At 34.2% G+C, this 22,207-nt stretch overlaps 2 protein-coding genes and 2 long non-coding RNA genes across 7 annotated transcripts; 2 read left to right on the top strand and 2 right to left on the bottom strand.

Annotated features, from left to right (window-relative positions):
- Nucleotides 1-433: 433 nt before the first annotated feature.
- On the top strand, nucleotides 434-2,100 carry LOC134230627 (uncharacterized). The gene is made up of 5 exons (XM_062712466.1): nucleotides 434-654; nucleotides 1,180-1,323; nucleotides 1,488-1,581; nucleotides 1,698-1,865; nucleotides 2,002-2,100. The coding sequence occupies exons 1-5, from the start codon at nucleotides 575-577 to the stop codon at nucleotides 2,005-2,007; spliced, it is 492 nt and encodes a 163-aa protein (XP_062568450.1). The 5' UTR covers nucleotides 434-574; the 3' UTR covers nucleotides 2,008-2,100.
- A 1,280-nt stretch (nucleotides 2,101-3,380) lies between these two features.
- On the top strand, nucleotides 3,381-5,228 carry LOC134230628 (uncharacterized). Its single transcript, XM_062712467.1, has 2 exons — nucleotides 3,381-3,527; nucleotides 4,258-5,228. The coding sequence occupies exons 1-2, from the start codon at nucleotides 3,518-3,520 to the stop codon at nucleotides 4,809-4,811; spliced, it is 564 nt and encodes a 187-aa protein (XP_062568451.1). The 5' UTR covers nucleotides 3,381-3,517; the 3' UTR covers nucleotides 4,812-5,228.
- On the bottom strand, nucleotides 5,128-5,888 carry LOC134230629 (uncharacterized). Its single transcript, XR_009984385.1, has 2 exons — nucleotides 5,851-5,888; nucleotides 5,128-5,668 (listed from the first exon to the last, which is right to left on the bottom strand). It is a non-coding gene; the product is annotated as an uncharacterized LOC134230629 (long non-coding RNA).
- Nucleotides 5,889-5,967: 79 nt separating this feature from the next.
- Nucleotides 5,968-12,478, bottom strand: LOC134230630 (uncharacterized). Of its 4 annotated transcripts, none has more exons than XR_009984386.1 (7): nucleotides 12,195-12,478; nucleotides 10,864-11,039; nucleotides 10,485-10,623; nucleotides 9,980-10,094; nucleotides 7,865-8,111; nucleotides 7,411-7,550; nucleotides 5,968-6,133 (listed from the first exon to the last, which is right to left on the bottom strand). It is a non-coding gene; the product is annotated as an uncharacterized LOC134230630 (long non-coding RNA). The 4 variants fall into 4 exon arrangements; XR_009984387.1 differs by having other exon boundaries at nucleotides 10,485-10,583; nucleotides 10,868-11,039; nucleotides 12,195-12,477; XR_009984388.1 differs by having other exon boundaries at nucleotides 10,864-10,936; nucleotides 12,195-12,476.
- Nucleotides 12,479-22,207: the final 9,729 nt, after the last annotated feature.

The raw sequence follows: 22,207 nt of genomic DNA on the forward strand, positions 1-22,207 counted from the left end.
GATGTATATTCTATAATCTTGTGATGTATATTCAATATCTTGTGATGTATGTTCAAAATCTTGTGATGTATATTCAATATCTTGTGATGTATATTCGAAATCTTGTGATGTATATTCTATAATCTTGTGATGTATGTTCGAAATCTTGTGATGTATATTCAAAATCTTGTGATGTATGTTCAAAATCTTGTGATGTATATTCAATATCTTGTGATGTATATTCTAAAACTTGTGATGTATATTCTATAATCTTGTGATGTATGTTCGAAATCTTGTGATGTATATTCTATAATCTTGTGATGTATATTCAATATCTTGTGATGTATGTTCAAAATCTTGTGATGTATATTAAAAATCTTGTGATGTATATTCGAAATCTTGTGAGGTATATTCTATAATCTTGTGATGTATGTTCGAAATCTTGTGATGTATATTCGAAATCTTGTGATGTATGTTCGATAATCTTGTGATGTATATTCGAAATCTTGTGATGTATGTTCGATAATCTTGTGATGTATATTCGAAATCTTGTGATGTGTGTTCTACAATTCAGTGATGCGTGCAATAAAATTGCATGACGCAACAGAAAAGTAAGGACAATTTTCATTGGTTAGAAATAACGAAAGTAGCTGAAGCGTCGGGAAAACCATGCAGGTGAGAAAAAACACATCAGTTTGTTTATTGCAGCACTAATTACGAGATGCACGAGTGTTGTTCCTGGTGACATGATGGAGATATTTCGGCCTGCTAGGGAAAAAACTCAGTAAACGTAGATATATTGACAAAATTTGTAGGTACTTGTAACGATATGTCACGATGCTGCATTGTCAGATACAGTATTTATACATGCATGCTAAAAAGTTAAATCTCGTAGTAATCAATATAGCAGAAGAATAATGAAGAGTACATACTACAAAAACTGTGCAATTTGTAGCAAGATTAATTTTTGTTTAACAGCTGTTTTTATTACATTTTATTTCGTATTATTACTACCAAATACTGCTACCGTTTGTTAATGTTATGCACATGGTTATCTTGTACTTGCAAGTAAATGTAACATTTAAAAAAAAAATAATGAAAAAATAAGTCATTTAGGCTATTTGATAATAACATGCTAAATGAACATGTTTTGCTTTTTAATTCTCCTTCACTCAGTCTTTGTATAATGTATATTTTTAGACGAGCTGATCGCCAACCAGGAGATCAGAATGATAGCATCTGCTCCTGCCACTTTAAGGATGGTAAGAAGGAGGGGGACCCTGCATATTTTGCATGGAATGAAGGAAAGGCCATGGATTTCTCTGATCCTGAATGTACAAAAAGGTGAAATTATTTTTCAAAATATGACCGACATCTTGTTTTTGGATGGTGGGTGGGTGGAGTTTAATTGAGAATATTTTACTAAAAATCTTTAAAAGGGTACATGTATAAACAGAGTAGCTTACAACTGAATAAAAAAATAATTCAAGTTTAATTATTTTACAAAGGAGGAAAAAACTCAAAAGTGAGGAGTCCCTGTCATCTTCACAGATGGACCAGTTGCAGATTCCACAAGCACCAAAATGTCAATATCAAGAAAAAGTAAAGCTCATTTAAAACACCAATGATGACAAATGACCAACACTGAAACATTTTCAATAATTTTTAATAATATATAAAGTTCTTTTAACTGTACATGATTTACAATATATTTTCAGTTGATATCAGAGCACAACTACTCAGCATCCTGCACATTTAACTGTACTCAAGAAATGCAGCGCCTCTCAACAGAAATACAACTGGAAAAGGAATTGCTTGCCCTAAAAATAGAGTCTAGTAAAAGGAAGCCAATATCAATCCACGATATTAAATACAACGAAGAGAAGGTACATTTAAAGGAATTCCAATTGTGATTTCCTATTTCCTAACAATTTCAGTTACTGTAATAAAAACTTGTTGCCATTGAGGGATGAACATCTTAGATTGACTGTTATGTTAACATATTTTGTTATTATTTGGGAGTGTTAGGTCTCTGATCAGCAGGGGCATTTTCTCTATATAAGAAGAAAATGGAGACTCCCTACCCACCCGATGTATTTTGTCGGACAGTTTTCTGTACATTGCAGGTAAATTTTTTATTTATTAACTTTCCAGCCTCTTATTGTATAGTACATTTTGGGGTTTGAAGTCAGTTTTTGCTTTTCTTTAATTTTTAAAAAAAAATTATTTAAATTCTCCTTTTCTTAGAATAAAATTCAAGAAGTAGCTTCTGATTGTAATGTATAAGACAGTCACTACAGACATTGAACTTTGATTTGTTATCAAAAGGATTGATTTAAACTTGTCTAAATTAATTGTAAACAAAAATAAAAGGGGACACCTGCTATTTCTTTAAGTGTTTTTCACTGGGGGGTGGGGAAACTTTTTTGTACATACTTAAGCAATAGGAGGGATTAGATAAGAATCAATTAGTATATCAGAGTCTTAAATAATATACTTTGCATAAGCATAAAAAAATTCTATATCAGTCTTTTTGAAACCTTTGAATTTTGCTTAATTAACTATGATTTATCCAATTTTGGAGCTTTTTACCTAATTCTGGGTAGAATCCACCCTTATGAAATTATTGACTCAATTTTGACTTAAGGACGGCCCACACTTTTACGGATCCGGTTCTAATTTTACACAAATAAAATAAAATATAAAAAAATTATGATTTTCACTTTTCTATTGACATAAATCTTTTTGATTGATTGAGAATGATTTAGCAAGTAAATATTTGTTTATTATAGTCATATAATATACATTATTTATGGAAATTAAAACTTTGCATTCTGTCCATAAGACCTATATATGTCATTTAGAACTTATCCAGACACAAAATTCTTAATTGCTTTTAAAGACCTAAATCTTTTTAATTTTCTTTTAAGCAAACTATTTTTATTACTTTGCATAAGCATAAAAAAATTGAATAATTGAAAAAAAAAAAATTCTATATCAGTCTTTTTGAAACCTTAAATAGTTTTTGAAATTAACTATGATTTTAAGAATTATTGAGATTTTTTTCTGAAAGGCATGGACAGATTCAACACCGATTTGTTAATGTTTTGCAGTAAAAATTTCAAATTTTCTCTAAGCAAATGAATATTTTTGATCTTCATAAGTTTTAACATAAATTTGATGTGATTTGGTGCATAACTAAGAGAAATATGATATCACACTTTTTTATGTGCAATTTTGGCTGTTGAGTTTTTAGAGGTATGAGACATGTTGTATGAAAATCATCCCTTACTTGAAATTATTGAAAAATTACTCAGAAAATTTTGACTTAAAATTAATATCACTTTATTAACATTAAAGCACAAAAACAATTCATTGTACAAATATTTTATTTATTACAGTCACCAATATATCCAAATATCATCACCGGCCCAGACGTCATTCACTCCTTTGAATTGTGCTGGTAGCAGTAAGGTGTCATCATTTGAGATGGTCACAGTATCCAATACACTGAAGTCACAGGACTCAAATTTCATACATGTTCACAGGTAGGTGTATAGTCTTTGAAATTACCACAATTGACTAATTCTGGGACAGGTAAGTATGTAAGTATAGGAATGAGAGCACCAAATCCCCGGATGCACACATGGCTTTGTTTGTTATGGAACATTAAACCGAATACTGAATGGGTAGGCGTTACGCCATTGGCTGAAATCAGGTATTTAATTGTTTTCATTTTAAAGTAAAATTAATGACCTTTGAAATAAATGATAGGATGAGGGAATATTACAGAAACTATAGAAATGCCAGGGAAGATTTTAGGAGTGGGGGTTGATTTTTTATGCCGCGTGTTATTTACTGCGAATCTCTATAAGTTGAAAATAACTGCAATTTTGACCTATAAACGCCATGGGACCATATATTTTTTTCAGTATTTTTTGTTAGGGCTTAGAACAAAGTTTGAAATGATGCTAAAGATTTTTCTGAAATTGTCATAGTAAAGTACTGAGAAGGCCTAAGGTTTGTATGGAGTTCTATGGGAAAATAATTAGTGGTCTTTTCCCTATACAAGATGCTGTCTGATGGCGTAGTGTAGAATGTAGCGTAGAATGTTTTCCAAGTCAGCTTAAATGCAAAGGTTTGTTTTAAAATTTATCATAATGACTTGCAAAAATTTAATGCAGTTAAATTTATTGTATTCTTGAAAAATTGACTGTAACACAATTTTTTTACACAATTACAAATAATCAAATTAATTTTTTTCCAACTTTTTTTCAGGGTCTCTGCCAAAATCTTTTGAGGATTTTTCCTCTGCTAGAGCATCCATGGATGCAATTGAAACAACCCAGGACATCCCAACACATATGGATAATCAGGCCATGGCCTACAGTATGTACAAAAGTTGCCATACTTTTAAAGCAGTAACTTGCGTGCCTCCAAATGGTGCACTTACATTTTGCTCCATGCTGTACCCAGGTTCTACTTCTGATGTAGCTATTGTACGTCACAGCCAAGTTTTACGAAAGTTCAAAGCTGGAGACCTTATTTTGGTGGTCAAAGGTTTCACCATTCATGACCAGTTGCCCCAGGGTGTCTGCTTAATTATAAAAGCTCTTTTATCGACACGAGGCCAGTTTACCATACAAGAAGCAGCACTGTGTTACAAGATTGCTAAAGCACTTATTCATGTGGAAAGAGCCAACGAGAGGATAAAGAATTACGAGATTCTCCGTTACATACCATCTACTTACAGACCAATCTCAACAAAAATATTTCAACTCTGTTCTTGTCTTGTAAACTTGCAAGCTCCACTTTTGAAAGAAATTACTTAAAGATACATGTACTTATTATAAATTTGCATTGGCGTGTGACAGTATACACTAAACAGTGAAGATATTCATACCAAAGTGCAAGGGATAAGCAAATTTTGATTTGTTATCAATGTCAATGGTTATATTTGTTAATTTTGTAGTATGTTGTAATACATGTACTTCAGAAAATGAAAATCCCTTTTGTTAGCATGGATTTATTACAAGAATGTTTGGCAATTCCATTCTTCATTTGACAATATAATTTGGAAGAGGGTTTACTTATAATTTTAAATCTCTAGTTTAAAGTATATTTACCTTTAAAGCACAACTCAACAAATTCATGTTTTCAACAATTTATCTATTAAGAAAGACAAAAATGTTACATTTTCACTTTGAGAATAACATCTTCAATTCATTAATAAAATGATTCTAAATTTTGATATTCTTTTTTTATGTAGTACATAGATTTTATTAATCATCATTGCTATTTAAAATAGTCTTATAAGCCAGAAGTTTTATGATGGATTGTGACATATCATGTCATACATTTATGAGACTTAGGAACATTCAACACATTTAACATGATTACCCATTTTCCATTGTTAGAAAATTCTAGAGGTACAAAACTAAGTGTCAAGAAGTTCAAACCAGAACTCAGTTTTCCATCAGTGCTGGAATGAAAATGTTAATGTAGAAATCTATCAGCTTTGGAACATTTGCTGTCCATTCAATGTCTTTTACTATTCTAATCACAATGCAGTCTACTCTTGTCCACACAATTAAGTCGCAGAATGTTTTGTTACATATGTGTAGCTGGCCTTGAATTTGATGATAGTATGGGTGACTGGTTTTCAGGCACAGGGTATCTTGTTTAAGATCTAAAAAAAAATCAAAAAACACTTAAGTTGTGTTATACCAGTACATATCCCCTCCTTTTTCAATATCTTCATACCATATTGAACAGCTGCACTTGTAAATTAATACATGTTTTGAAATCATTTACTCACCAAGATTTTTAATTTCAAAGTACTGGACAATACAGATTTTTAATGTTATTTACCTATGAAAAATCCTTCAAATTTTGTGCCCCATCTGCTCAACGATTTTATGGACACTTCACCTTACCATCTGGCTACTGTTGAATTTCATATTTGACCCATGTTATTTACCTGTGCCCCATCTGCTATGTTGAAGACGATGCTGTATATGGACACTTCACCTCTACAATATCAGGAATGGCGTCTTTGGCTTCTGGAGTTTGATAAAATACACTGCATGTTGGTGGTCGAACAACTAAGCCATCAGGTGAAGCTCCCAACACTCCGGATTCATGCAACCATATCCTTTTCAGAAAAAATTATAATACTACTGAATGCAAACAAACCATAATACAATTGATTTTGTAATGCAAACAAAGTCTAAGTAGAGCTTTTATAATCCTTCCACTTCAAAAAGCAAATTTTCTGGAATATGTTGGTAACTGAATATTTATGCCCCGCCATGAATATGGCCGGGGCATATAGTGTTTGTCATGTCCGTCTTCCGTCCTTCTGTCCTTCCATCCCACTTTGTGTTTAGCTCTGTTCAAAGCTAAGTTTCAAAGAAACTATCCAAGATATTTTCATCAAACTTCATATGCTGATAGATATTGATGAGAGCTATGCAACTGCAACAACATTTTTTGACCTTGACCTTTCCTTTGACCTTGACCTGACTTTTCTTAAATAGTGTTTAGCTCAGTTTTAAACATACCATTCAAGATGGTGTTATCAAACTTTACATGTTGATACAAACTTGCATAGATGATGCATCTAGAGATGAACACTACCGGACTTGCTTCGGATGCTGGATCTGACCTACATTTTCCAGATGAGTGACCAAATTAAAGTTTTTGGAGCAGGTCTATTCTTAAGGAACTATAAGCCCTACTTAGACCAAACTTGCTTGGATGATGCATCTAAGGATGGACACTACCAGACTTGCTTCGGATGCTGGATCTGACCTATATTTTCCAGATGAGTGACCAGGTTGAAGTTTTTGGAGCAGATTTATTCCTAAGGAACTATCAGCCCTACTTAGACCAAACTTGCATGGATGATGCATCTAGGGATGGACACTACCAGACTTGCTTCGGATGCTGGATCTGACTTACATTTTCATTCCCAAGTAACTATAAGCCCTACCTAAACCAAACTTGCATGGATGATGCAGCTAGGGATGGACACTACCAGACTTGCTTCGGATGCTGGATCTGACCTTTATTTTCATTCCCAAGTAACTATAAACCCTACCTGAACCAAACTTGCATGGATGATGCATCTAGGGATGGACACTACCAGACTTGCTTTGGATGCTGGACCTACATTTTTATTCCCAACTAACTATAAGCCCTGCCTGAACCAAACTGATCAAATTTTATACATGTACAAATTTCATGTTGCTTTACTAATATATCCTCGGCGGGGCATTCATGTCCTATGGACATATTTCTAGTTTTTTTTTACAATTAGACTTCAGTAATTGATTTCTGTTTGTCACCAGGATAAGTCCTGTTATTTGTTTTGACACATTGAATGTTAACATGTCAGAGGTTGAATGAATGTTATTTTGTGCTGTATACCTGACTGCTCTACAGCTGCATCAAAGTCCTTTTCATACTTTCTCAAAGCATCATCTTCATGAGTGATACCCCATGCAACAGCCTTGATGGACTCCAGATTGTAAGCCGACATCAGCTGTTTCTTCAGTGACAATGTCAATCTGGAGAAGAAAATATGATTTTTGGTTATTAATCTTATATTTCCTGCATCTTTATGTACAAATATCTAGTCATTACAGTCGAACCTCATTATCTCAAACTCAATGAGACCAAGAAAAATGTTGGAAATATCCGTGGATTCAAGAATAATACATAAAGAGTTATCAAGAATAAAATGTCCCAGTCTTTTATAAATGGTTTGGACTTCAAAATTACTTTGACATATCCATGAAATATGAGATAATGGGTTTGAGATAACAAAGTTTGACTGTAATTTTAAAAGTCTTTTTCGCAAAAATTTAATCACACGTCTTACCGCCTTTGCTTAGAACTGAGAACTGCACCAAAGTTGGAAGCTGATATGCTTTATTTCCTTACAATCGACCACATTGGGTTGTTTCGTTGCCAATGCAGCTCTTTTAATGGATTCAGGGATAATGCATGCTGTAACCATACCATAGGGGTATCAGAATGAACATACTCTGGTGATGTTAACAGGTCTTCAATGAGAGGTACAGGTGGACCAGGTTCACATGGCTCTGGTTCAAGAATCCAATTCAATGCTGAAAAATTTCATTACTTGTGTCATTCTCAAAAATACATGTATCATCCATAATATCCATATCACATATACCAAGTATTTATATAAGAGTCCATACATTTCATTTTAGTGAACACTGTCATGGGTTTTTGTAATGTATGCATTACATATCAAATTTACAACTCACTTGCATATATTTGTTCAGAATTGTTCCTGTATATAATTTTGCACGTGGCATTCTTAGTGTGAAAATGCCATGTAAAAATTGGTGCAAATGTACAATTAATATTTACTTAATTATTAACAAGGTTTCATAATGACAGAGTATTTAAATAATAGAAGAATGATCTGATAATTCGCAAGAATATGAAACAAAATATTTTTTTTAATGCAATTGAATAATTTATTTTTCCTTTCAAAAATGTATGCTCATGTACAAAAATGCTATCATATTTATAATATTGTCTTTCCAATTATTCAAAGGTTGTTATTAATATTTATTACATAGTATGTTCAAAAATTGGGCAATATACATAGCCAACTATATTATACTCCTCATCTTTGTACATTTGTTCACAATTAAAATTAACAATCGGTCAGTAACAAAATAACAGTTTCATAATACTCGTAATATAAAAATCAAATCAAACTTAAATAACAACAATAGTAACACCAAAATCATAACTTCCTTCTTATATTTTACCAATAAACCTTTCAAGGTGCAAAAAACACTGGTCACTTTCATCAAAGGGTCGGTTTAAAGCACTTCAAATATGAAGCAAATTTTTTAACAACTGATTTATTTATATTTAATGATTGATCATTTTTAAAAAAAAAAACAAAAAAAAAACAAGAGGCCCATGGGCCACATCGCTCACCTGAGCACTGTGGCTAGGAAAAAGTAAAAATTGGTTTTTTATTGAAAAGTTTAAATCCAAAAGTAGTCCCTTGACCAATCATGGCTTTGCTTTTCTTGAGAAGGTTATTTTTAAAGAATTTTCCTATATATTTCTATATAAAATTTGATCATCCTTTGTGGCCCCGTCCTACCCCCGGGGGACATGATTTGAACAAACTTGAATCTACACTACCTAAGGATGCTTCCATATAAATATGATCAATCAGGGTTTTGCTGTTCTTGAGAAGAAGATTTTTAAAGATTTTTCCTTTATATTTCTATGTAAAACTTTGATCTTCCATTGTGGCCCCGCCCTACCCCGGGGGTTATGATTTGAACAAACTTGAATCGACACTACCTGAGGATGCTTCCATATAAATAGGATCAATTATGGCTTTGTCATTCTTGAGAAGAAGATTTTTAAAGAATTTTCTTATATATTTTTATGTTAAACTTTGGTCAGCCATTGTGGCTCCGCCCTACCCCCGGGGGTCATGATTTGAACAAATTTAAATCTACACTACCTGAGGATGTTTCTCCATAAGTTTCATTTTTCCTGGCACAGTGGTTCTTGAGAACAAGATTTTTAAAACATACCATCAAATTTTCATTAATTCCCAATTATCTCCCCTTGAATGAGGGTGTGGCCCTTTATTTGAACAAACTTGAATCCCCTTCACCCAAGGATGCTTTGTGGCAAGTTTGGTTGAAATTGGTCCATGGGTTCTAGAGAAGAAGTCGAAAATATGAAAAGTTTACAGACAGACAGATGGACAGACAGACAGACAAACAGCTAGATAGACAAAATGTGATCAGAAAAGAGCTAGAAATGAAACATTCCTCACCACAAAAGCCAGAAGAATATAGGGACCACCACCAGTAACATGTTTCTGGGAAGAACCAAACCATGCAGAGATAAATATCAATAGTCCTGAATCTTCGATGCAGGACCAAGTACGAGAATTGCTACAAACACTACTCCGGAGACTTACCTATTATCCTATGATGTAACGTACTTTGTCCACTGCAGCTGGTTCCCTCATAAGCTGGTAGCGAGGACAGTTCAGGATGTCCTGTCAACTTTATTCCTCAACTTCCTGTCTTGGACTGAAAAGCAATAAGTGGAAATCTTTAGTGTTGCCTAGTGACTTTGAATTAAAAAGAAAGTTGCAAGATTGTGAAGGGGGGGGGGGGGTACTGATGCTGTGCATTTTAATTAAATGTACAAAATCTGTATTTCACAGTTTAATGCATTCATGTATTTTGTGAATTGTCTTAGGATTCATGTAATAATTGTTGCTATGTATTATTAAGCACTAAATCTATTCAACTGCATGTGTAAATGGGGAAAATGTGGATATGTAAATGATGTATAATTGCAATGTGTAAAATGTGACATTTTCTTATATGAGGGAGTCTGTTCATGTAATTTTTTTTCATTAATTATTTTATTTATCTTGATAAAATTATTTCAATTAACAATATTGTTTTTCTTACCAGTCTGATGAACTCAACAAAGGTTACAGAGGTGAATGGTAGAAATATGGGTATTACAGGTGTCAAAACTCTTCGTTGATGACCAGACTGCATGCCGCACTGTAAAATCACCATTTTGGATCTTTAAAAGGGGAGGCTACTCCCGAAATCAAAGAAATTGTCATAAAAATGAGTAACCTGATTTTCTTTAGGTCTCACACAAGGAAATAATTTCACTACTAATATATGTTATTATATAGCTTTAATTAAATAAATTAATTAACTAGACTCTCAGCAGATAATTCATGAATGAGAAAAAAGATTAATGCTTAGACAAAATTTGAGATCAGAAAAAATATACCCCTTATGCGGCTTTTAAGAAAGAAAATTGAGACTAAACATACCTATACCCCGAAATACACATGGGCAAACAGCCAACACACCATCGAGGAAGTTACATCGATCATGCGTACCTAAAAAAAAAAGAGTTCCCTTTGATTCAGTGGCACAATTCTGCTGATATGATATTCCTAGTGCATGAGTCCAAAATTAAAACTGTAGACCTACGTAAAGTTCCTGAAAATGAAAAAAGAAAAGAAATATTATTGTCTCTATATACATCATACATAGAACTACATTTGTTCATTTTAATTAGCTATCTCCTTGCATAAGACCTCTAAGGGTAATTTTATGCTATTTACCATGTGCACTGATTGCCATAAAACTAAAGAAAAAATACCAGCCTTACAAAGTCACTTAACCATGACCTTTGACATACCTTACTAAGAATACCCTGGACAATTTGGTTTAACTTAAGACTTCTGAATTTTTAAATGCAGGTTTTGATAAATTAACCATTTAATATACTTATGAGCTCATAAAACTGTTCTTTAAAACTGTATGATAAAGAGTGTAAAAACTTTGAAACATGTTTGGAAAGTATTATCACACATGTGATATGGGATAAATTATCACCACAGAAAGATCAAAGAAAATCACTGCAGATATGCGACAATAATTCTTATCATTGTTTATTGTATGTCAAGTCTAGAATATGATATATCATTACAAATATTATGATTTTTAGCTGGGCACATTGCTCGTAAAGCAATGCTCAGCTATTGCGACGGTGAGCAACAGAAAATGCTGCTTCTTCACCGAGTTTACGAGTAAAAGTATGGTACGTGCACCAGCAGCTGTTGAGAAAACAAAATCCAGGGTACAAAAGTATCACCTAAAAACACAGTACCAATTTCTTGCCATATATGCGGCTCAATACATTTACTATAAAAATAATTGGACAAATTTGTGAATGACAATATTCAATGATGCATAGCAATTAATCTTTTGAAAGTTTTCCTGACATTCACCTTCTCCTAAAAATTTGTCGTGTTATTTATTTATTTATTGCAAAGTCGTCCCTGGACTAGTGCTACGGTCAATGCAGCTGCAATGGGCCATGCAATTTCGAACCCTGCGTGGTGAGAGTTTGTCCCGAGACACAGTTAGATTATTCTAACTAGCACCAATATAGAATAAATCATACCGATTAATCAACATCACTACAATATGAGGACGTAAAAATAGGATAAAACATCCTTTAGTCCAGCAATAAGCCACTCAATTGTTTTTGATGTACCTTCAAACAAATCAAATTAATGTTCTTGATTCTCACTTTTCACGTTATGACTGACTTAGTGCTTCTTGATACCAAAACAATTTTTCTATTACCTATAATTTTGACTTTAGGTTGAATTCGCCAATTTCATGCTTGCGAAGTTGTGTCAATGTGTGCATTACGACCGCTCCGGCTACTTTCGTTATTTCTAACCAATGAAAATTGTCCTTACTTTTCTGTTGCGTCATGCAATTTTATTGCACGCATCACTGAATTGTAGAACACACATCACAAGATTTCGAATATACATCACAAGATTATCGAACATACATCACAAGATTTCGAATATACATCACAAGATTATCGAACATACATCACAAGATTTCGAATATACATCACAAGATTTCGAACATACATCACAAGATTAATTATAGAATATACATCACAAGATTTCGAATATACATCACAAGATATTGAACATACATCACAAGATTTTGAACATACATCACAAGATATTGAATATACATCACAAGATTTCGAATATACATCACAAGATTTCGAACATACATCACAAAGATTTTGAACATACATCACAAGATTATAGAATATACATCACAAGATTTCGAATATACATCACAAGATATTGAATATACATCACAAGATATTGAATATACATCACAAGATTTCGAACATACATCACAAGATATTGAATATACATCACAAGATTATAGAATATACATCACAAGATTTCGAACATACATCACAAGATTATAGAATATACATCACAAGTTTTAGAATATACATCACAAGATATTGAATATACATCACAAGATTTTGAACATACATCACAAGATTTTGAATATACATCACAAGATTTCGAACATACATCACAAGATTTTGAATATACATCACAAGATTTTGAATATACATCACAAGATTTCGAACATACATCACAAGATTTTGAATATACATCACAAGATTATCAAATATTGCAACGTTTGACATGCCATAGTGGTCTGATGATTTTTTGAATTTTCACTAAAATTATGCGATGATTCACCATTTCCTCCGAATTGTAAGAAACTGCTGGCAGTTGCATTAACACTCGATCTTTGTACCAACAAATGCTTCTTACATCTTTAGAATTAAGATTGAAATTGTACTCATCCGTTTCCAGTATTGCTCTCTCAATTTCCTCCTTTGCTGTTTCTGAATTATTTCATCCAGCTCTCTGAGAATTTCCTGTTTGTCTGTCAATGTCTCCAAAATTTTTCGCAATTTCCTCTTCATCTGTATTGTCTTCATCCAGTTTTTCAGAAGTCTTTTTACAGCATTTCTCCTTTCTGCTCGGACTGCCTTCAGTTTAGAAGACATCTCTCCTTTTTTGTCACGGTACCAATGTTAGAATTTAACACTCATAAGAAAAACACATCTGAATCGTACAGTGACTCATATGAAAAACACATCTGAATCGTACAGTGTTTTTTAATCTAAACAAGCATTAAACATAACGTCGTAGTAAAGTCTATGACGTCATAGCATTATGACATCATACTTTGGCAAAAGTCATTAACATATTTATCAAGGTAATTTAGAAAAGTACTACTGTCTTTAATTCACAGCAGCCTTAATATCACTCGCGAAGCCCTTGACATGGAAGGTGTAAGCAGTGGAAGTCGGTAGTAGGTTTGAAAAATATGCTCGAATATCCAATCATTTAGTATCTAAGAATCCTTTTTGTGGGGAGGGGTGGGGGGTATAAATATTCGAATTCATTATATTTACACTGGTGTAAGAAGGATTGGAGTGACGAAAAGTATTCAATCTCACAGTCCATAAAACAATACAAAATAAGAGCAAAATAACACGTACTCCCAAAACATCAGAGGTGGGATAAGGTGCCATCAAGAATTGAGCATCCGCTGCCGACCGGTCACACCCGCTCCTTGTCATGATCAGGAAATAACGGAAAAATCTGTCGTCAATTTAGTGTATAAATAATGGACTAACAAGATGAACTAGATGCTGTCATGAGACAGTAATACCCGCACTATGGTGTTTGCCTCTAAATGCACACTTCTTCATATTGGGCTTTACCAAGGAAAAAGTCAATATAATTCAATAATTTACATAATACATGTATTCATCAAATTGAGCATAATATGCTCAGGTGACCATGTAGCTGCAGATCTGGTTTTATATATTTGTCTTTGATCATAACGCTACAGATCCCCATATGCAAAAAAGGTGCAATTTACGCGCAATATTTTTTTTAGCACTTTTGGGCAGAATTTCTCCACTTTCTAGCATTAGTCAATCAACTACCTTTCACTCCCTAATTTTGGACACATTCTCTGGCCAATATGTATATTTTGTCCACCTCCCAGCCATTTATAGTAATCTCTACAGGCAATAAACTCGCTTGATGTGAATTTTCAGCAATCTAACAAATAATTTTAATCGAGTTTATCTCGAGTAGAGACGACTATAAAGGGTTGGGAGATGGATAAAATATACAGATTGATTAAATAATGTGCCTAAAATTAGGAATTGATAGGTAGTAAATTGACCGATGCTGGAAAGTGGAGAAATTCTCCCCATAAGTGCGCAAAAAATATTGCGCCGTAAATTGCACCTTTTTTTGCATTACAGGATCTGCAGTAAAATACTAATATATAAAACCATAACGCTACAGATCTGCAGCTAGTGACCATGTGACCCATGGGCCTCCATTTTATAGGTATTTCATATTCTTAATTCATTACCAGTCGGAAATTAAACTACAGAATTTAATTAATGATGTAAATTAGGTTTGATAAAGGGGGGGGGGGAGGATTTTTGGCACATAATTGGAACTTTTTAAATCTATTTTCTCATATAGATTAACAACAAATAATATATTATTCAAATTAGTGTAAAGCGTTTTTGATGAATTTTTCAATATGTGCAAAGTTTATTTATATTTGATTAGGCAGAAACTTCTTGAAAGCTGCCATATACACAATCAATTTAATGGTCAACCCCCACCCATCTCCCATCAACACACACACACAAACACACTTTATTTGTCTGTTTTTGCAAATAGGCCTAGATTGCAAAGCTAAAATAAAACATCTTTTGTAAATGATAATTTTCAATTTGTTCTTGCACTATACATGTATCTAAACACCTGCATCACATTTGGCTTGCGTCACGTACCCAACTTAAGTACTAGTTTTACCATTGGCATTATCATTTTAGATTTCACTGCACGTGCAGTAGGATACTAGTGTGCATCATTGCATATATGTCGGTAGGAATTATTTCATTGTCCCCCGCTTGAAAAGTGGGGGATATTAATTTGGGTTTGTCCGTCCGTCTGTCCGTCCGTCCGTCCGTCCGTCCGTCCGTCTTTCTGTCTGTCTGTAACGCTTTCGTTTCCACACGAGTTCTCGAGAACCCTTTGAGCTTTTGCAATGAAATTTAGCATAGCAACTCCCTATGGACTAAAGAAGACCCCTATTGATTTTGAGCTCAAAAGGTCAAAGGTCAAGGTAATAAATAAGCAAATTCTGTCTGTTAAAACACTTTCGTTTCCACACGATATCTCTAGAACCATTTGAGCTATCGCAATGAAATTTTACATAACAACTCCCTGTGGCCTAAAGAAGACCCCTATTGATTTTGAGGTCAAAAGGTCAAAGTTCAAGGTCGTAAATTTATACATTCTGTCTGTGTGTAACACTATCATTTCCGGGCGATATTTCAAGAACATTTTGAGCTTATGCAATGTAATTTTATACCAAAACTCCCTAGGACGTCTCTCGCCCCTCTCAAAGTGTCCCGCCCCGTTTGTTTTATTAGTATTTATAGTATTACATGTCGCTATTTTTAGCGCAGGGGCATGAGGAGAGTTATTGCGTATAAAACAGGTTCTCGGCGGACTGTATGTTCTTATTACATCTATTATAACTGTTTAATAAAGGCTAAATAAATCAAACACCATGGATTGTGTAAAATTTTGAGAATACCGAACATGAAAACATGAATATATACATGTATGTGACTTCAGTTCTGCATATACATCGCTCCACGTAAAGCGACTCCGTGGTGTAGTGGTTATGTCTCTCGCTTCAAATGTGAGAGGTACCGGGATCGAAGCTCGGTCGAACCTTTCTTTTTTTTTTTTTTGCTTTTTTTTTAAATACTTTTTTTTTTTTACTAAATGATAGTATTCAGCATGTGAAATGAAAAATTTATGAGGTTATAAAATCATCATTACAGTGTGATAAATATTCCATATAAAAAAATCTTCTGTACACATAATAAAGAATAAGCAATCAAATCTTTATATGCATATTGACATACATGTATTTTATTTCCTTCAGTATACATGTATACATTTAATAATTCTACAAATTCAGTCAGGGGGAGCCGACTTTTTCCTAGCTGCAGATCTGTAGCTCTCCGAAAAAATATATTGATAGACCGGAGAGCTTCAGTGCCACCCATTGAAAAAACTGTATATTTATTGCGCACAAAAAAGTGCGCTCGGTTCTTGATTAATTCTTCCAAATTCTTACTTTAATTGCAAAAAATGAAAGATTTTAAACATTCCTTTCTCCTCTGTCAAGTACTCTCGTAGTTGACATCTGAACGAAGCATATTGGACCGAATTATCCTTGAAACCAAAATGGCAGTATAAATAAGCGAAATGTTCTATTATTATAATATCAGGGTCAAGAGGACTATTAACAACAATTATGAGGAATGTTTGGTTGTGGAAACAGCGAAAGAATATGTTCGGAACACACGGTTAGTAATGTTTTGAGATCACAGTTTAAAATCATGGAGAAATAAATCGAGAACCGAGCGCACTTTTTTGTGCGCAATAAATATACAGTTTTTTCAATGGGTGGCACTGTAGCTCTCCGGTCTATCAATATATTTTTTCGGAGAGCTACAGATCTGCAGCTAACCTTTTCCCTAAGCGGGGGACACGAATTCTCTGAATTAGCTTGTTTTGTGTTTTAACTGGACTATATTTCATGAAGATGACAGGGCCTAAATAATAACAATCGGTAAGTACAAGTTTTGGTATAGATTTGGGTAAATTAGTCTGAAATGCAAACGGTTAGGTTAAAGTTTAAAGGATCAAAGGTCATCCGATGCTACAATAGACGAATTTCACATTCTGAAGAGTTATCCCCCGTTATCAACGTTACATTCAGTTACAAGATCCAGAATTTTTTTTCTGGGAGGGAGGGGGGGGGGTTCCAGACCAGAATTTCCTGAGAAGCAAGAAAAAAAAGAAGTTATGGTTTGGTCTGTTTTCTAGGGTGGAGGGACACTTAGGGCATCCAAAGTCATTTTTATTTCCTCCAGTATATATTATAGTCCTGCAAATTCCGGGGGAAGGGGGGGGGGGGTGTTGAGGGGATCTCCCAATCCACTTCCCTGTCCCTGTAATGACAAATGATCATGTGACTCCTAAATAGTAGGAAACTTTTTCCATTTGACTATACATAATATTGTTTCTTGTGTTATTATGTTATGTAAATTTAATGGTATAAAGGTTATGAACCCCTAGAGGTCATCCTCACTCTCCTAATGAGCTGGAAATGTTCACAATATGACTGCCTTAAATTAAATAAAAGTGCATCAATGATAAGATTACTTGACATTTTATTCATGAATTTGTGTCAACATATCTTCCTAGAATTAGGAATGAGAATCATTCAGAGATGGACCACATTAAACTTTTTGTATAAACATTTTTTTTTTTGCATACATGAACAAACAGGGGTCTGGGAAGGGGTGAGGGGAAGGATCGAGTTAATATTTCTTTACGTCTTAATGGTTGAAAACTCCTAAAATGAATGTTGACCTCAAATCTAACTTGTCCTCATTATTTTTCAAATGGTGGTGTCTCCATATGAGTGAAAAATTCCTGAGAGGGATGTATAACAACAAACAAAATGACATAAAAACACAATATTGATTTGCGTTAAGAAATATGCAGGGGATTTTTTCCATCATAAATCTTCTTCTCAAGAACAGCAAGGGCATTCTTGTCCCCCATTTTGGGGAAAGGGAGGGGACACTAAATCTCATTTGTCTGTCAGTCTGTCCATCTTATTGACAGCTAGTATGTGCATCTGTCACAATAAATTTAACCTTGGTCATAACTTTTGAATGATAAGAGATAGTGCTTTCATATTTCACATGCACATTACCACAAAACTTTCTAAATATACTATGATTTTTTAACCCAAGTGAGACCTTGACCTTAAAGTTTTACCTACTTTCCAAAAAATAACATTTTAAATTGATCATTTTGAAAGAGAAAAGAAAGGGCATTCAGATTATACATGTTTATTACATGTGAAAAGACTTTTCTAAATATATCATGACTTTTGACTCTGTGACCTTGACCTAGAAGTTTAACCTACTTTTCAAAAATATTATATTGTATATATAACTTTTGATTCAAAAGAGATAGGACTTTCATATTTGACATGTACATTACCTGCAACAAAATGTTTCAGAGCATGCTATGATTTTTTCCCTTTGACCCAATTTTCAAAAATTGATATATGATAGGGGTGCATATTTGACACACAATCTGCCATAAATTATGGTATCTCATTCAGTAAAACACAGAAAGCAGAGGACCACAATTCTTTGAATTTGCTTGTATAATCTTGATAGATGGAACATGCTCATATAATGTAGATTCAAGTTTTTTATGCCACACCATGATTAGGAATACATGTATAGTTTTTGTCATGTCCGTCCTCCACCCTTCCATCTGTCTTTCCATCGGGCTCAAAGAAACTTTCTAGATATTTTTATCAAAGTTCATATGTTGATGCATACTGATGTAAATATCCAACTGCAGCAATATTTTTTGACTTTGACTTTTCCTTTGACCTTCACTTAACTTTTCTTTAAATTAGTGTTTAGCTTTATTTTAAAGAAACCATTCAAGTTGTGTAATGAAACTTCACATGATGATACATACTGATGTAAGCTTTACGATGCTTCACTCTTTTTTACCTTGACTTTTCCTGTGACCTTGATATCACTTTTCTAAAATTAATGTCTAGACCAGTTTTGAATAAACAATTCAAGATATATTTATCAAACCTCATATGCTGATACATACTGCTAAGAGCTATTAATACATCAACTTATTTTGACCTTGAATTTTCCTTTGACCTTGACCTCACTTTTTAGAATATCATTTTTCGACACCATTAGTCCCCCCCGGGGCAAATTCAACATTCCAAAACCTTACTGTACATCTACATGACACCACCAACCATCTCCCAAAAGATGATTAGGCTACTGTGTAAAATGTAAGAGGAGTTCAGGGAAAACAGGGCTTTTTGCATAAAAAACGTCATTTTTCGACCCCCTTTTGACCCCCTGGGCCAAAATCAAAATTCCGAAACCTTACTGAACATCTACAGGACACCACCAACCATCTCCCAAAAGATGATTAGGCTACTGTGTAAAATGTAAGAGGAGTTCAGGGAAGACAGGGCTTTTTGCATAAAAAACATCATTTTTCGACCCCCATTTGACCCCCTGGGGCAAAATCAAAATTCTGAAACTTTACTGCACATCTACAGGACACCACCAACCATCTCCCAAAAGATGATTAGCCTACTGTGTAAAATGTAAGAGGAGTTCAGGGAAGACGGGGCTTTTTGCATAAAAAACATCATTTTTCGACCCCCATTTGACCCCCCGGGGCAAAATCAAAATTCCGAAACCTTACTGCACATCTACATGACACCATCAACCATCTCCCAAAAGATGATTAGGCTACTGTGTAAAGTTTAAGAGGAGTTCAGGGAAGACGGGGCTTTTTGCATAAAAAACGTCATTTTTCGACCCCCATTTGACCCCCCGGGGCAAAATCAAAATTCGGAAACCTTATTGCACATCCACATGACAACACCAACCATCTCCCAAAAGATGATTAGCCTACTGTCTAAAATGTAAGAGGAGTTCAGGGAAGACGGGGCTTTTTGCATAAAAAACATCATTTTTCGACCCCCATTTGACTCCCCAAGGCAAAATCAAAATTCCGAAACCTTACTGCACATCTACATGACACCACCAACCATCTCCCAAAAGATGATTAGGCTACTGTGTAAAATGTAAGAGGAGTTCAGGGAAGACGGGGCTTTTTGCATAAAAAACATCATTTTTCGACCCCCATTTGACTCCCCTTGGCAAAATCAAAATTCGGAAACCTTACTGCACATCTACAGGACACCACCAACCATCTCCCAAAAGATGATTAGCCTACTGTGTAAAATGTAAGAGGAGTTCAGGGAAGACGGGGCTTTTTGCATAAAAAACGTCATTTTTCGACCCCCATTTGACCCCCCGGGGCAAAATCAAAATTCCGAAACCTTACTGCACATCTACATGACACCACCAACCATCTCCCAAAAGATGATTAGGCTACTGTGTAAAATGTAAGAGGAGTTCAGGGAAGAAAAGTGTGACAGACGGACGGACGGACGGACGGACATGAGTAACAACAATATACCCGAACTTTCTTTAGAAAGTGCGGGTATAAAGATATATCTCAATGTCGAGTAGAAAATAGTTGTGAACAAATTTTAATACCATTAATTTGCCTCTGAATTACATTTACATGATATTCTTCTTAAAATTCACTTTTTTCTTTTGTACTTTTTTTACTCGAAGTAAATATTCTGTTAAAATTCAGAATGTTTTTTAAAGATGACAAAATATATTTACCGATCCACCTACACTCAGGTGACATAGCTATTGCTAAGTTTTAATCCGTCATCGTCCGTCGTGTGTTAACATTTGAACATTTCAGCCTCTTTTCTGCAACCACTCAATCAATTTCAAAAAGTTTTGCACAAAGCATCGAAGAGAAACATAAATTGTGAATTTTCATGGTCCGTGCCCCCTTGGGGCCGAGGGATTGGGCTGAAACTACTAAATTGATGCAATCTTTAAAAATCTTTCTCTTTACCCCTGTACATCAAGCAGTGAAACTGTTGGCATGGTTGAAATCAGCCTTGTGTTCTCCCAAACTTGTACATTCGTGGTCAAAGGATCATGGGTTCTAGTGCTATGTGCTAAATAGATTATATAGTGAAAATGAAAATGCATTATTTCTTTGAAAATCTTCTCTGCTACTGGGCATTAAATAAACTAATCAAGTACATAGTTATGATGAGCAATAATGTCTCTTCTAAAATTGGGAATTTCATGGCCCCTAGGTTGAATGTTCTGGTGTTATGATGTGGCTCTATTGATTATAAAGTGAAAATACATCATTTCTTTTAATCCCCTCTTCTCTGTCCCTGGATATTAAATGAACTTACCAAGTGCATAGTTATGATAGATTAGCGAGCCTCGGGTCTCTATTGATTATATAGTGAAAAACATCAATTCTTTAAAAATATTCTCCTCTGCTTCCGGGTATTAAACCAATGAACATAGTTTTGATGAAGAAGGATGCCTCTTCCAAGTTTGTGAATTGCAGGGTCCCTGGGTCAGAGGTTCTGGTGTTAAGGAAGGGTTCTAATGATTATATAATGAAAGTGCTTAATCCTTTGAAAATCGTGTCCTTTGTTCCTTGGTATTACTTAGTATGCCAATGATCTAAGTACATATTTATGATGAAGATAGGTGCCTCTTCCGAAAGTGTCAATATCATGTCCCCTGGGTCAAGGAAACTGGGGGTTTACATACTAAGTCTGAAGATAAATTAATGCTTTGAAATCTGCTCTTTGGTATTAATCAGCTATTTATGATGAAATAAAATTTAAGATAAAATTTCCATTTTTTTAAAATTATGTGGCCCTAGGGTCAGTGGTTCCTGTAGGGGTGGGCTGCACAACTGGTGATTATAAAGTGGAAATGCATTTTCTCTATATAACGTTGATCTACCTCTGGGTATTAAGTAACTAAAGTAAGCATGCTAAGTGTATACTTATGATAAACAATGTCTTATGTCTCTTTCAAAATTGTAAATTTCATGGCTTTTGATTTATGAAACGAACCAAATTCAATTGTTGTAAAGTTGTTATTTGATACTCAGGTGACCTATAATATCGGTGGCATCTTGTTTTTAAGATAATGGCCC

Source organism: Saccostrea cucullata, unplaced genomic scaffold (genome assembly GCF_032062105.1).
Source record: "Saccostrea cucullata isolate Sc308-1 unplaced genomic scaffold, CSIRO_AGI_Scuc_v1 ctg4454, whole genome shotgun sequence".
NCBI lineage: Eukaryota > Metazoa > Mollusca > Bivalvia > Ostreida > Ostreidae > Saccostrea > Saccostrea cuccullata.

Coding starts and splice junctions, on each gene's coding strand:
- LOC134230627 (XM_062712466.1), top strand. CDS start 575: ATGACGCAACAGAAAAGTAAGGACAATTTTCATTGGTTAGAAATAACG. Junction 1,324..1,487: donor GATCCTGAATGTACAAAAAG/GTGAAATTATTT, acceptor TATTTTACAAAG/GAGGAAAAAACTCAAAAGTG. Junction 1,582..1,697: donor AATGTCAATATCAAGAAAAA/GTAAAGCTCATT, acceptor ATATATTTTCAG/TTGATATCAGAGCACAACTA.